The sequence below is a fragment of the Ascidia mentula genome, chromosome 4, assembly GCF_947561715.1.
Source record: "Ascidia mentula chromosome 4, kaAscMent1.1, whole genome shotgun sequence".
NCBI lineage: Eukaryota > Metazoa > Chordata > Ascidiacea > Phlebobranchia > Ascidiidae > Ascidia > Ascidia mentula.
This window is the reverse complement of record NC_138569.1, coordinates 6,966,955-6,981,843: the sequence shown is the minus strand read 5'-3', so window position 1 is coordinate 6,981,843 and position 14,889 is coordinate 6,966,955. Positions and strand designations below refer to the sequence as shown.

At 37.9% G+C, this 14,889-nt stretch overlaps 4 protein-coding genes across 6 annotated transcripts; 2 read left to right on the top strand and 2 right to left on the bottom strand.

Annotated features, from left to right (window-relative positions):
• Positions 1-14: 14 nt before the first annotated feature.
• LOC145899299 (uncharacterized) lies at positions 15-5,008 on the bottom strand. Its single transcript, XM_082988036.1, has 11 exons — positions 4,733-5,008; positions 4,222-4,452; positions 3,634-3,709; positions 2,698-2,850; positions 2,476-2,596; positions 2,217-2,390; positions 2,062-2,159; positions 1,731-1,902; positions 1,406-1,611; positions 605-1,017; positions 15-525 (listed from the first exon to the last, which is right to left on the bottom strand). Exons 1-11 carry the CDS (start codon positions 4,974-4,976, stop codon positions 260-262), a joined length of 2,154 nt encoding a protein of 717 aa, XP_082844162.1. The 5' UTR covers positions 4,977-5,008; the 3' UTR covers positions 15-259.
• Positions 5,009-6,188: 1,180 nt separating this feature from the next.
• Positions 6,189-7,178, top strand: LOC145897945 (protein Wnt-5b-like). Its single transcript, XM_082986395.1, has 2 exons — positions 6,189-6,619; positions 6,830-7,178. Exons 1-2 carry the CDS (start codon positions 6,189-6,191, stop codon positions 7,176-7,178), a joined length of 780 nt encoding a protein of 259 aa, XP_082842521.1.
• A 1,706-nt stretch (positions 7,179-8,884) lies between these two features.
• On the top strand, positions 8,885-13,142 carry LOC145899300 (lysosomal cobalamin transporter ABCD4-like). 3 transcript variants are annotated; one of them, XM_082988040.1, is made up of 13 exons: positions 8,885-9,091; positions 9,190-9,330; positions 9,642-9,769; positions 9,968-10,107; positions 10,328-10,570; positions 10,755-11,022; positions 11,205-11,296; positions 11,562-11,772; positions 11,929-12,174; positions 12,310-12,437; positions 12,498-12,589; positions 12,709-12,824; positions 13,011-13,142. In XM_082988040.1, the coding sequence occupies exons 2-13, from the start codon at positions 9,204-9,206 to the stop codon at positions 13,071-13,073; spliced, it is 1,854 nt and encodes a 617-aa protein (XP_082844166.1). In that variant the 5' UTR covers positions 8,885-9,091; positions 9,190-9,203; the 3' UTR covers positions 13,074-13,142. The 3 variants fall into 3 exon arrangements, with proteins under 3 accessions (XP_082844166.1, XP_082844163.1, XP_082844164.1); XM_082988037.1 differs by having other exon boundaries at positions 8,885-9,099; XM_082988038.1 differs by having other exon boundaries at positions 8,885-9,330.
• A 248-nt stretch (positions 13,143-13,390) lies between these two features.
• Positions 13,391-14,656, bottom strand: LOC145899301 (exosome complex component RRP46-like). Its single transcript, XM_082988041.1, has 4 exons — positions 14,517-14,656; positions 14,167-14,402; positions 13,787-13,828; positions 13,391-13,721 (listed from the first exon to the last, which is right to left on the bottom strand). Exons 1-4 carry the CDS (start codon positions 14,590-14,592, stop codon positions 13,395-13,397), a joined length of 681 nt encoding a protein of 226 aa, XP_082844167.1. The 5' UTR covers positions 14,593-14,656; the 3' UTR covers positions 13,391-13,394.
• Positions 14,657-14,889: the final 233 nt, after the last annotated feature.

Sequence of the window (14,889 nt, the reverse complement as noted above, 5' to 3'; positions counted from 1 at the left end):
AGGCCCAACAAACATCCATCACAATCATTTAATTGAATCTTTATGCTCACATGTGTACAACATTCAACCAAAATGAAACGTGACCTTTCGATACTTTATGTACATCATTTGTGCTGTTCAGAACAACTTTTGATTAGAACTTGACATGAATAAAAACAGCAACCTCACTGAAACCAATTAAAAATTGTTCATTTCCACCGCGTTTTTTCCACAGCATTCATTTACAAGGCAGTTGACTTGAGCCATCTTTACATCCTCATCACTGCGGTGGTGGTGGAGGGGGCGCTGGTTGCATTCCATAGTTAGACATCATTCCCATACCGGAGTAATCCATTCCACCTGTACTGCTGTTGCTATCTTGTCCACCAGGGGGCGGTGGAGGCACAGGTCCTGGACCAGAAGGCATTGGTGGGGGTACTGGACCAGGTGGCATAGTCCCTGGGGGCATTCCCATGCCCCACATGTTGTATCCCATTCCGTAACCCATCTGTGCTCCACTCATCATTGCACTGGCATTGGACGAGTCTGTTAATGAAGCACAATAATTCAAAACAATGCAGAAGGCCCTGTGCTGGTTTAAAGCATAAAACAAAACAGTTCTTACCAGAATTTGCACCGGATGTATTCGTCACGCTGGTGCCATTTTCTCCGGACTCCCCCTCTTTGCCCCAGCTCTGTTGCCATGGCGCCGAGGATGACCCAGAAGGGGGTGGTGGGGGTTGTGGGGCACTGCTTGGGGGTGGAGGCGGTGGTTGGGTAAAGTAGTTGGAGCCAGCTGTTTGTTCTCCAGGTGGTCCAAACATAGGAGGCATTGGTCCACCCATCATATTACCGCTGCCATCCTGCCCTTGCATCCATGGTGTCATATTGCTGCCATCACCTGAATTACTGCCTTCTCCAGGTGGGGGCATGTTGTACCCATATGGGGGCATCCCGCCCGGTGGACCCCATTGATTGGGACCAAATGGGCCCATCCATGGCGGTGGTGGGCCACCTTGATTCATCATTGGAGGCATGCTGAAAACATGGTATTTTATAGCAGTTACGAAACATTTCCCATCTGCCCCAGAATTCAAACAAATATAAAATATGATAAGCAATGTGGAGCCAATAATATGAATTGTGTATAAGCTGCAGACGAATGGCCACTGTTTCGACCTAAAAGGTCTCAGCTGGTGTGACATCAGACGACTTTGCTGACCAAACGGCAAAGACTTGCACTTTGTGGTGACTATACAATCACCGTCATCCGTTGGGCACTGAGACCTTTTAGGTCGAAACAGTGTCCGTCTGTCTGCAGCTTATACACAAATATAAATTAGTTTGTAAACAATAGCTTTATATTGTAATGACTATAAGGGATAAAATTTCCTACTAAACAACATTTACAATAAACACAACTCACTTTCCTCTCGGACCAAATCGAGGCCTTTGACCAGGTGGTCCACCAAATCTTGGTGGTCTAGATCCTCCAGCCCAAGGTCTAGGGCCACTAAACCTATTCTGCCCTTGAAAGCTGTTGAAACCACCTCTGCCACCAGACTGTCCACCCTTTGCTTGGTTGCCTGATGCTGGGGGTCCTTCACCCAATTCGGCCATAAGAGACATGTACTGTCAATGCAAAATTACTAATGTAACATTTATGTGACAAAAACAACTACATATTCCACTGAAATGTGTGGGCATATTCCGTTATTGTCCATTAGATTAAGCAAGTTTAATTCTTTTACCTCACTGTCCATCTTGGCACGATCCACACCATCTCCTTCTGCACCTTGTTGAAGACCTTCGCTTGGATGTTGGCCTCGACAGTCTTGCGCCAAATGACCTCGACCACCACACTTGGTACAAACTGTTGTGTTTGTGATGGTTTGATTTTCAGCTTTAAGCCATGCTCTCTCCCTAATAGCAAAACATAATTAACATTTCATTTAGCACATACATGTACAATTAGTTTACATATATTTCCCAGAAGATTATATTTCATATTAGGTGACAATAGTTTGCACACATTCTGGGAGCAAATTAAAAAAATGTTAAACATGTAAAAAAAATCTGTACTTTGGCATCAAGTCCTCTCTGAGTGTTCCGTTTAGCTTTGCCAACTCCATTAGCTGCAACTTTCTCAAATCATTGTCTTCTTCCGGTTGTTCAATGCCCTACGTACCAAGCAATTATGAAGCAAGGGAGTGTTAAACAACAAGCAACAAACATACCTGTTTTATAATAGATTGTATCTCAAGAACAGCTGTTTGAACATTTTCAATGGAAGTGGAAGAAACAAGAGCATGCAGTGGTTCATCTTCTCCCGGCAAAGGTTGGCCATCTTTTCGCCCAATCTTTCCCTCTTTCACTGAGCCTTTACCTCTAATCATAATCTTGCAGTTGCTCTGAAACAATGCATGATAACCACTGTTAATGCCATTGTGTAAAGAAAGGCTAAGAATGCATTTGGTAGTTGTTCAGTGAAATTACCTCTTTTTCAATTTTCTTCAGTGTATTGCCTCTTGGGCCGATCAGCAAACCCACAAAGTTGATATTGGGATTGACATCAGTTGGGATCATCACTCGCTCACTAACTCTTTGCAACATCGGCCTAAAAAAAGGAGGTATATTGTAATAAAACTAACAGAGTTATATTTTGAACATTAGAATTTCAATAGCTATTTAGACAAAATAACAGATCCTAGCAGTTACTTGTAGTCCATTGGTGGCTTGTAATCAGTGTTAAGATCCTGCATTTGCTGGATTAGTTTGTGGCGCTCTTCTTCGAGTCGTTTACGTGTGCGGTATTCACGTGTGTTCATCCTTTTACCCTCCCCATTGTAAATCGGTTCAGGCGATGGCGACCTGCACAGAACATGGGTAAAGTTTTACTACTGTCTTCAGTAGAATAATTATTTAAATATTTAAGTGGCTCATTTGTGTCCTGAGGCCAGTGCCCAAACCCCCTAAAAATGATCAGTGCAATTTTGGATGTAACATTAACATCCCTAAAAATATCCAAAGTTGGTGGCACGAAAAATATATGCATTGCATGCACACACAAGTTCGCAAAATTTTGGACTGCTTAAGAAAACAGTCTCATAAACTATGAAAGCCTGTGGATTGGTTAGCACAAGTTAAAAAAAAGCCTGTTGCTGAAAAAAGGAAAAGAATTAGTCGGATAAGGTTTAAGACTGACTTTAACCTACATGTGGAATTAGCTATGTATGTGAACTGGGGTTTTGGCTAGGATGTATGTTTTTTTAACAGCAAATCAATTTTTGCATAAAAAAGATTTGTAGGTTACCAGCGCCGGTTGTAACAATTCTTCATTGTGCAATTTATTAGGCATTTTAGATGCAGTATATCTACTTAATACAAATATAGCAAACAGGATGTTAAATATGTTTTGCATTAGATACAGCTTTTTTGACCCTTTGACTAATGCATCCGGTAAGGTGAATTGCAACCATATTTTGAAATAATTTTTTTTTAATGTCAGACAGATCAACAACCTAAGCTCATTTAAGGCATTTAGCATTATTCAGAATAACATTAATTAAAGTCTTTAATCAGAATTATATTGGGGTTAAAGAAAAAACCAAACGCTGCAGTCCGGCAGTGCTGGAGCTTCAGCCAACGTCAAACCTGTCCTCGGGATTCGCAGAAATTCCCAGGTCTCCAGACTTGAGCTTCCTTGTGATGTCTTCGATCTGTAGCTGGACTGTTATTTTGCGGTTACGTGAAAGGAAAAAAAGGAGGAAATGTCATTAGGGTGTCACACAAAACAACAGGGGACATTGATATCACAGAGCTTTTACCTCCAAATTTGGAGATAAATGTTGGTGCTACATAAAAATAGTTGTAAACATATAAACGAAAAACAATTGTTTTTTGCACAAAACTTTTTTACATAACACAGTTTGGAGTTATTTATACAACATACATATATACAAAAAAATGGTATGGTTAAGTAGCAGTATTTTTTTACCAGATAGAACTTATATAATAGTAGTATACAATAGCTAATTAATTCAGAGTGGAACCAAGGCTATGTGCAAACTATATCTAGATAATAGTCAAACATTTGCAAAAGCCAAACTTTAAAGTTAATTGTAAAAGGCATTTACAAACCACTTTCACACAAAAAATTCCAAAACACATCTATTATACATCTTACCTTGCCCAATAAATTTTAGTTGGACATAACAAAATAGTATATAAAACTGTACTCACCAATATAGGCCTTTTGCTGTTGTGGTGTTAAATTGCCTGACACAGCAGCAGGCATTCCCGGAATTTCTGTCCTTGTGCTGCCCCAGCGACTCTTTCTCTTTTTTGTTCTACCTCTGTCAACTGCTTGGGTGACATTCTGTGTTGGTTTTGGTTGAGGTGGTGGTGGTGTTTGTTGTTGAGAGGGAGGAGGCACTTGGTTCCATGACTGTTGTTCTTCTACCATCTGGCCAGCTAAAAGTATATTTGAAAAATATGTTAATTTTCAGGGATAATTTGTTTTTAAGTGAAAGTTGATTGTGTAGATGGTTTATCCATGTACTAGCCAACGTTTTCCGATGTTAATATATCAGTTGACTTTTTCCGCATGGATTGACGATTAAATTTTTTGAAGTTGTGCGGGTTATTTATCTTTGTAAGAAAATTGTCAACACTAAAAATAACGCATTTCAAATTGAAAAATGAAAACAGTGTCTGTTGTTATTCCAAACTTAATTTATACATATTGACATACGTTGTTTCATTTGTGCCAGCTTGGCAAGATTGGCAGCAGCTGCTTGGGCTGCTTTCAATGCAATAGTTGCACTGTTGCTGGCACTTGATTCCTGACTTGCAAACTTGGGCGGAGGAGGCCGATCTTCATCATACCCCCGTGGTGGCGAAGCTGTGAACTGACGTTTTGAGCCAATCGCTTTGTTTCGCGTTCCGAGTGGAATCGCATTTGCACCGGTAAAGCCAGACGATTGTCTTCTAGACATTGTCAAAATAATTCCAAACACCTACACAGATACCTACTGCAATGAGAAATACTTGCCATGAATACAGATGACCTAAAACTTTCGGAAAACTTCGAAAATCGCCACATGCAATAAAAGAACGAAACGCAACAAACACGCAGCATTTACCCACAATGCAAGTTACAGAATCGCGCACGTTGTTTTTTTTCTTGTCGGGGACAACCATTCTCTTTTTGCTTTGTTTATAACTACCAAACTCGTCTGTAGGAAATTTGACTTGTCATACTGTAGCAACACGCAATACTTCGAACATTTTGTTATTTTGTTTAAACTTGTTTTTTTTAACCGCTTTCCATTCCCTTACATTTACGTCTCTCTGATGCCATCGCTAGCTATCTCGCTTTCAACTTGGGCTACTTCTTCTAAGTAAACATATCTTGACTTTTGGTCTCATAGATCATAACTTGTGATCTCATAGATCTCGGTTTGGGTCTCAGACCGAGCTTAGGTCCAAGACAGACAATTGATGACATATCCTGCAGCCACCGTGCGGTGTCAAACTGGAAAAAAAACAGTTAAAGCAGACAAAATATGAGAAAACAGTAAAAGAAGAGCCAAACAAACTCGTTTAAATTACAGAAATTTTGACACTTGTACCAACTGAAATGGCTGCCCTGAAGTTTTCCACGTTGTGGCACATAGGCTATCAGAGGGGCTTGACGCCTTGGGGCCAGCAAAAATCAGAAGCGGCTTTATGGTGTAAATTTGCCTTGTATTTTAGTGTTTTTGCCTTGTATTTTAGTGTTTTTCCCTTATTCTTGGTGGCCGCAAGTCATGTGTCTTTTCAGGCCAATTTTGTCACAGTTTGCCTTGGGACAAGCGGAGTTCTAAATCCAGCACTGTAGTACATGAAAAAAAGCAAAAGAAAAAAGGTTTTTTTCGCGACTACTTGCTAAAAACGACGTTTGGTTGTCAAGGTCATCGCCATAACGTCACCGAATGTGTTCGAGAACATGTAGGGCATGCACGGGTTCAGCTGGAATTTGCAATATATTTGGGAAATAGGGTGCTTGTATTTGAATATCGGTACTAACTAAACGTTTAAGTTTTAAAGGAAAGTTTATGTTCATCTCGCCAGGCGTAAAACAAAAAATGTAATCCGGGGAAGTGGTGCAGTTTTGTGTTACAGAGTGTTTTTGTTTGGTTGCAGATTTCGCTGCTGTCAATGCCAACATGTCTGAATGTCGAACAACCTTGTGTGCACTTTTTATGATGCTTGCAATCTATTTGTGTTCTGCAAACCAATGGGAGTCGGCTGTGAATTCTAATTGTAACAGTAGTTCGACGTCGGATTGGTGCAACGACACGGAAAATCTAACTTCGGCGAAAGGGAAATTTTGCAGCGAATTCGCACAATACACATCACATATAAACAGAGGGGCTTGTATCGGCATACGACAGTGCCGTAATGTGTTCAAAAATCACAGGTGGAATTGCGTAACAGGCAGAGTTTTAAAAGTGCCTTCCAGAGAAACGGGTTACGTTCAAGCTATAACTGCAGCAGGATTACTGAATGCTGTAAACAGGGGCAGTATTTCTCCAACAAATACATTGTGGAAAGGCACGTGGTATGGGCTTCAGGAAGTTATTGGACGCGGCTACAGGTTTGCCGTCCAGTTTCTTCGCAATTACGGCATTACGGTTACCAGGAAAACAAAACAGGGGCGAATGCGTCGTCTAATGGCTGCACATAACCATAAAGTTGGGCTTCTGGTGGCAAGGAGTATTTCCCGTCACAAATGTAGGTAAGCAGTCAGTCAAAGATTATACGGCATGGAAAAAATATTTTTTTACATGCATCTTTATTCTTGTAGATGTAGAGGACCACCCGACGCATGCGAGTTGGAAGCGTGCTGGATGACTTTCAACATGACCGAAGTCGCCAGGTTACTCAAGGTCAAATATGATCAAGCCGTCTCGGCGAGGTTTACTCGTGGTAGAGTGTTACCGAAATACTCAAGAGGCGGAAATATTACATCAGAAACCCTAATTTATATCGAGTCGTCACCGGATTACTGCTTGCCAGACCGAAGGCTCGGTTTACCAGGGTCCCGTGGCCGACAATGTAACAAGAACTCTGTGGGTCCGGATAGTTGCGAAATACTTTGCTGTGGTCGTGGATATCGTTATGTGTATTCAAAACAGTATTTTGTTTGTAATTAGCATTATTTCCTGTAGCAATAGAATGACCAAAGAAAAAATAAGTCAACATAGATAACTCGATATAAATTGACGAATCGTGTATCTGATTTAATACCACTTAAAGGTACCATATACCATCAGGATTGTCATATCATGCCTTTTTCTGAGATTTGTGTTTATTTCCATTTGGCGTACTTGGCCATCATCTAAACATGAACGTTGGCACCAACTGTGGATGTTTATAGTATTGGTGTAACTATATAGTCTATAGGCGCATTGTGGAACGGTGTATAATCTATTTATAGGCTTTCAGGTCGACAAACCAATGAATCGTTTTTGAAACGAATATCATCTTGACTTAACCAATAGCCTTCAAATTTGGCAATACGACAGCAATAAATGACAATTTTTATCTACTGCCATTCTTTCCTTTTCGGATTTATCTACTGTGTCGTCAAAACGCAGCGTATTTTGGGTACGTATCCAACGGTTTTTACCGTTGTAGGCAAACATTTAAAATTTACTTTTCGAAATTATAAAAATTTAGACACCGAACAAAAAATTATGGAGGCACAACACCCAAAATAAATGTATTTTTCGCGAAATTCTCTCATAATAAGAATTAAACGAAAAATCAAATTGTTAAGAACAAAATTGTTTGTTGACGCACCCAAGCATTGTAATATCCAGACAGGCAGTCGTAACACCGCCATAACCAGCATATAGTCCATCCACACATCTGCTATAACAATTAACGACACGAAGAGGAACAGACAATGTTACACATTCACAGTAAAAAACTGACTTAACAAAATATTGCAGAAAATTCGGCTCGTCATACTTCGAAACGTTTTAATATTTTGTTTAAACTTGGTCTTTTGAAACCACTTTCTACTTTTTTATGCACCCAGTTTATCCGACGTCGCTAGTTATCTCGCTTGCGTTACGTCTTTCAACTTGACTAATTCTTTTAACTTCGCCGCAATTATCTGATTGTTTCTGCCTCGACTTGGATATCTCCCTATATATTTGCAACTCATTCCACAAATAAACTGATCATGGTTTTCGGTCTAACAGATCGCAATATAATCTCATAGATCTTGGCTTTTGGTCTCATTAATCATAACTTGTGGTCTCACAGATTATAGGCCTAGTCCAGATTTTGGTTTGGGTCTCATGCAGACCGAACTTCGGTCCAAGAACAGACCATCGGTGACGGCCGGGACCTGCAGAATGTGAGACTGGTATCAGACTGAGACTTTCTTCACAGACTCGGAATTCCGACACACTCAAAACCTGCCGACAAACCATCCTGACCTTTCAATATCAGGTGTCAACAAAATTGCATCAAATAAATACATATTTTCGACATGACTATAGTGTCGAAGGAACGTGTTTACCTGGACCAATTTTCTTGACCTGCAGAGCATGCAAGCAATTTTATATGTTCGCGGCCTTTTGTACTTTCTGTGCAAACGGTTGCAACCCAACCAAAGAACACGAAACAAACTAAAAACAAATTCAATGCACGCGAGCTAGACTACTTCTGTTTTCAACTTTGTACCCAATTTAATTACTTTCTCGGTTATTGCATTTTTATTTTGTCCAACTTAGAGACTATAATTTGCGTTCACTGCCAAACATGACAATCCGTAGAATCCGTAGATTTACTGGAAAAGTTATACAAAACCACGTGTACTCTTTGTTTTGTCATGTGACCAAGAAAAACAAGATGACAAGCAAAATGCGATTGCTGCGTAAAGGCACAAATTGTTGACTCTTGAAGCTTTGGTGCGGACTTTGGAACGCTTAAATAGGCAAACCTAGAAAAGACCAAACATATGACGGCTTGTTCATTAACAACTTCTTATCGGATTAGGAACCAATGCGTCGTATACACTTTATGATGTAAACAGTTCCATTACCAACATACGGTAAAAAGGTCTGACCATTATAACATTTGTACTGATAAAGGCTGCCGTATGTAGTCAAATGGGTTAGACAGTTAATCAAATCACAGAATATCTTTCAGGTTGAAGGAAAACAATGACTTCTCCCAACTTAAATCGTCTGTTCTTCAGGCGGTTATGGAGATTGTTCAAACTTTTGTTTCATAATTACAAGTCCAGGTCTTCTATTATTATCTACATTCTATCTGCTCTGTCACTAGTGTGTAAGTACCACAGGCTACAATTAGAAGGCTATGTTTACATTAGTTGGTTATTGTTTCACATTTTATTCATACCCAAAAAGAAGAAATGCTGCATATGAGAGAACGTAATTTTTAGATATTGTCAGTGTTTTTACTGAACTTTTGGGCAAATGAATTTGCATTTTATTTTTGTGTTTTATTAAAGCATCAGTTACTACAAAATGAGTGCAGTTTTGTTAGCCTATGTGTTGAATTTAGTTATTTCATGTAATTCAAATGGTGTAAATATGCAATTCAACCATACATGATGAGTCAAAAATATTGATATGTAGATCAGTTTGTGGTTTATGCTGCTGGGTTGGTTCCATCTCTCTTCTTTGAAGTTTTGGGAGAAAAAAATTATGATCAGTTCAAGAACCTTGCAATTTACGCCATTGCAATAATCGTTCTCAATGCAGTGGTATGTTGTCATTTTTAATTATATTCACTGTTCTCCAATAACCTAAGCAAAAATAAGTTTATGATAAATGAAATTTTGGATGACAAATTGTCCAAATCTGTGAACAGTGTTGCAAATATAAATTTTTCTAAACTTTTAAAAATGGCTAAAGACCCACTTTACAATAAAAGTGCAATACATGGACCATTTCCATTTAAGATGAAAAGTATGCTGACGTACATATCCAGAGTTTTGTACTTGACATGGAGAAAGACACTCTGCACAGAAATTCACCAACGGTATTTCGTTGACCTCCACTTCTACAAGTTGAATGTACTAGACAAAAGCCTGGACAATATGTGAGAAAATGTAGAATAGAAAACTAGAAATTATGTGTGGCAAAAAGGGTTGTTTTAAAAATTATAATAATCTTCTTCGTGGGTTATGTAATTAAAATGAATCCTAAAAATTAAAAAAACTCCAAAAGTTCAGAAAAGTTTACTTTCTAATAGTAATTGTCAGTCTTCTTGTCGCAGTTATAGCTTTCATTGGCTACATATTAATGTTTTTATCTAATAGAGATCAACGAATTACTCAAGATATTGACCGTTTCACAAGAGAATGGAGTATTCTGGTTAGCAAACTTGTTGTAATACCGTTTACCATTGGTTACTATTCCTACCAATGCTTTGTGAGTACAACTTGGATGGGTCCTGTTACCATTTATATTTACTTCATTGCTGGAACTATAATCAATCGATTAATAATGGCACCCATTGTGAGACTACATGTTGAGCAAGAAGTGTGTGAGGGAAATTTCAGGTGACCTGTTTTACCATATTTTGATTTTTGCTTTACGGTTACAAAAGCTTACACTTCCAAAATTAATTGCCTGCAAAGATTTTTAAAATGTTTTTGCTAGCTGTTGTATGTTGCAAATAAAATATCAAAAAAAACTTAAGTGAAAAAAATACTTTTACACTGGATTTTGCTTTAAACTACACAGGTACCAGCATTTGAGGGTGAGAACCCAATGTGAATCTATGGCATTTTACAATGCCCAGTCAATCGAGCATCACAAAAGTGAATTAAGGCTCAACCAAGTCTTGACAAAGCAGATGTCCTTGTTCAACTGGTCATTTTGGCTCAATTCTTCAGTTAACATATTTGATTATGTCGGTGGAATCCTTAGCTACCTCATAATTGCAATACCAATTTTTAATGGAGAGTATGATCATCTTGATGCAACAGAGTTGAGTGCGCTTATCAGCAGAGTAGGTTCTTAAGCTTTATACATTAATGTTATAGCTTTATCTTGTACAGAGTGAACATAGTGAATTTATTAGTAAGGCAATGTCATGCTTAACACGTTTTAGTACTTTCAGTGTATTCACAACATAAGTTGACCATTTAATTGCATCAAACCTTGTTGCATAATCTATTTTCTTTGTTTCAGAATTCGTTTGTATGCATATACCTAATACATTCCTTTTCACAATTAATTGATATGTCCAGCACTATTGGTGACATAGCAGCTCACACACACAGGTAAGTTGGTTGTTACTTTTGGACCATCATGACTTTAATACTGTATGCAAAGTCGTATATTCCAACAGACATTAATATGCACTTTGCTCCAAGATGTGGTATATGCTTCAATAACATCTGACATAAAACATTATGTTGCTTGCAAATTAGTATTTTTTTATAATCATTAAAAAAATTTGCCGTGAAATTACTTTACTGTGCTGTTTTAATTTATGCATATGTTCTACAAATTTAGTTAAAACAACTTTGCGTGGTTTTCTATAAGGTTGGGGCAACTTTTGGAACTGATTGGCAGCTGGTCTGGCAAGAAATTGTTAGATTCCAGTGCAGCTTACTCTAATTCTGCTTTTACCGAGGAAAAAAATATTGACTTGTCATCACTCCATGACATAAAGAATACGGAGGGCGAAGAAAATTCAGAGAATGAGTGTGCCAAGAAAGACGAGGATAATATGCTTTTCATAAAAGTTTCCAATGTAAGTTAGGCATCTTGGATTGTTGATGCAAGTAGGACAGTTCAATGCAACGACAATAAAGTCCATGCATAGCTTGTTTTAACCCTTGGTAACCAGTATTCATAAAGGCAATTGCTCAACTGTTTGTGACTACATAAAACCTTTACTTTAATGTAGGTAACCTGCAGCACACCTGGCAGTATTTCATCACTTGTTAAGGATATATCATTCACTGTCTCATCTGGTGAAAATGTACTTGTTACGGGAAGTACTGGCAGCGGAAAAACATCACTTTTAAGGGTGTTGGCCAACATATGGCCTGCTTCAAATGGTCAAGTCCAAAGATTTGTTGAAGTTGGTTCTCGCGGAGTCATGTTTTTGCCACAAAAGCCTCTGATGTCAGATGGAACTTTATTAGATCAGGTAAGTCCAATTATGAAATATTGTTAATGTGTATCCCATGAGATTCTCTATGTCAAATATGTTGACTAACGCTGCTTTCAGTTTCTATAGCTGGGTGTATTTCAATGATTGGCAATTTAATAAAAAGTATTTTAGTTGATCTACCCAAGGCGAACACCATACCCTGAATTCAGTTTTAAAGACAATTATGACAGAATCCACCGCATTGTTGAAGAAGTGGGGCTGTCTGACGTCGTTGAAATCAATGGAGGAATATCAGGAAAGTATGAAATTGTCAATTTATCCACTTAAAAAAGTGGTAACACAAACCTTTTGCACCACAGGGAAGAAATAAACTGGGGCGACAAGCTGTCTGTCGGTGAAATGCAAAGGTTGTCATTTGCAAGACTGTTTTACCACCATCCTGATATTGCAGGTAAACAAAGCTACCGACAATTTTGTTACCTTAAAAAGGTGAACATTTTTTTTTTTTGCTTTTTACAACCTTTGTGCTTTTGTGAAGGTATAAGATGTTGTGAAACTCTTTGTTTGCAGTATTAGACGAGCCAACCAGTGGTTTGGATGAAACAACTGAAAATCAAATGTTTACTTTGTGCAAAGAGAAAAACATTACTTGTCTCACTGTGGCACACGGAGAAAATCTCAAAAAGGTTGGAATGACTATATTTTTAAGCAGTTAGGGTAAAAAACTGAAACCAGCATGCAATAAATGATAAAAAGTCTTTTTTTTCACATTTTAAATTTGGTGTTTGAACTATGTATTGCAATGGCTATTAAGTTTAATATTTTTCTTGGAAATAAAAACAAGATAGGTTAAATATTAACTTTCCTTTTAGTATCACCACAAGGAGCTTCATCTGTTAGGAAATGGGGAGTGGACATTGATATCAATAATGTGATCATGTTGATGTTGTTTTTACTTTTAGTGCAATTCAGTACATGACGATGCCAATGAATTTTTTTGCCACAATTTAAAAATAAAATCCAAACCCATTTTAAAGCATATATACTGGCTTTTCAGAAAAGCCTAACAGAAATATATGCATACAGAAGTACGTTGAAAATTCAGTTTTAATACTGCAGTGGATTTAAACCATGAAGTAAAAATAAAACCAGGATATTACCGCCTAGCATATAAAATATGCTGGACAAACCATATTTTTCATCCTCCATAATGTAAATGAACTTAAAGACATATTTCAAAATATTTAGAGCTCTTCTCAACCTGCAGACAATTTTTTGGCCACAGAGTCACGAAAAAATTGCACCACACTTTTGCTAACAACCTTGGCAGTGTCCAGGCACCGTTGATACTGTGATGAGGTCAAAGGGCCACTAGAGTATGTTGAAATTACGTCGGCTTTGATGCTATCGAACACAAAAGTCAAACTTGCAAACGCATTTTCCTCATCTTCCAGTGAAGGATGAAGTAAAATATCTACATCCTCATTGTCATCTGATTCGGTTTCCATGACATCGTCATCCTCTTTTCTCCTTACAGCAACAGAAACTGCCACAGGCATGAACCTCATTGAAATACCAGCATCCTGAAAGGAATATTGTTAAAAGTTACAAAATTGCACTTTGGGTTTAAAATTATACACCATGTTACCTGTAACGCCATGCTTGTTGCATTAATGGCACAGGACAAAAGCTTTGAGTGCAATGATAAGGAAATTTTACTTGGGAATAGCAACGCTTTTCCTTAAAATTAATGAAATATGTCAATCTTCTTCATTTTAAACTTCAAACTATAAAGCGAACAAGTAAATGATTTATGTTTTTTAAAGTTACAAAATTATGTATAAGCCAAGTTGTGACCCACAATTTACGCATTTAAACCCAAAATGTAATAAGCCAATTCAACAAACACAAAACTAGCCTTCTCAGAAAGACACTATTTTTTTTTTACACTTAGCCAACAATACCAAATTTTTTGTTATGATATTTGATAAATATGTATAGAACTATACACAAACATATTAAGGATACTGATCCACGATCTTGCAAAACTTGCACTATGATGGAGAAAATAGTCCGGGGATGTAGTGATCGCATAATACATGCTTCACACACACACCGTACGAACTGTTCAAGATACTTTTCTCCGATGCCGGGAATTCCGATTTTTGGGCGAAAATTTACTTCTACTATAGCCTCCTTGACATCTTGCTTTGATTCCTTGCAATCAGCAGGGCCATAGACTCCTACTAGGACCTCTGTGTCCCCTGTATGGAATGTGTTGTTGTTATGGATTTTGCAAATAGTATATTGGTTGTGTCGAGTCAGCTTATATTTGTAATCGAGTCAGCTAGGTAGACAGTCGGTTAATTAGACCTTACCTTGAGAAAATTTAGCAGAACCATCAGTGCTTTTTAAAACATTCTGCTCGCATTCCATCTCACGAAAGGTAGTCATTATTAACACTTACCATGTACACAAAACTTTGTAATATTTGTTGTTTCTGTCTTGAAAAATCCACCACCCTCATTCTGGCAGAATTCTGGCAGAATAATTTTGCAAATTTGCCACATTCTACAAGGTACAACAGGCATTTACTCAAAAATTGTTTTTTTTTGGATTAGAATCAAATTACAGAGATGAGCAAGCAGATCAAACCTCAAAAAACATTTAAACAACATTTTCCGCAGCTGTATCAATCAAAAAAATCGCGAATTAAAAAAATCGCCTGGTTTTGCGATTCAGCATAATGGC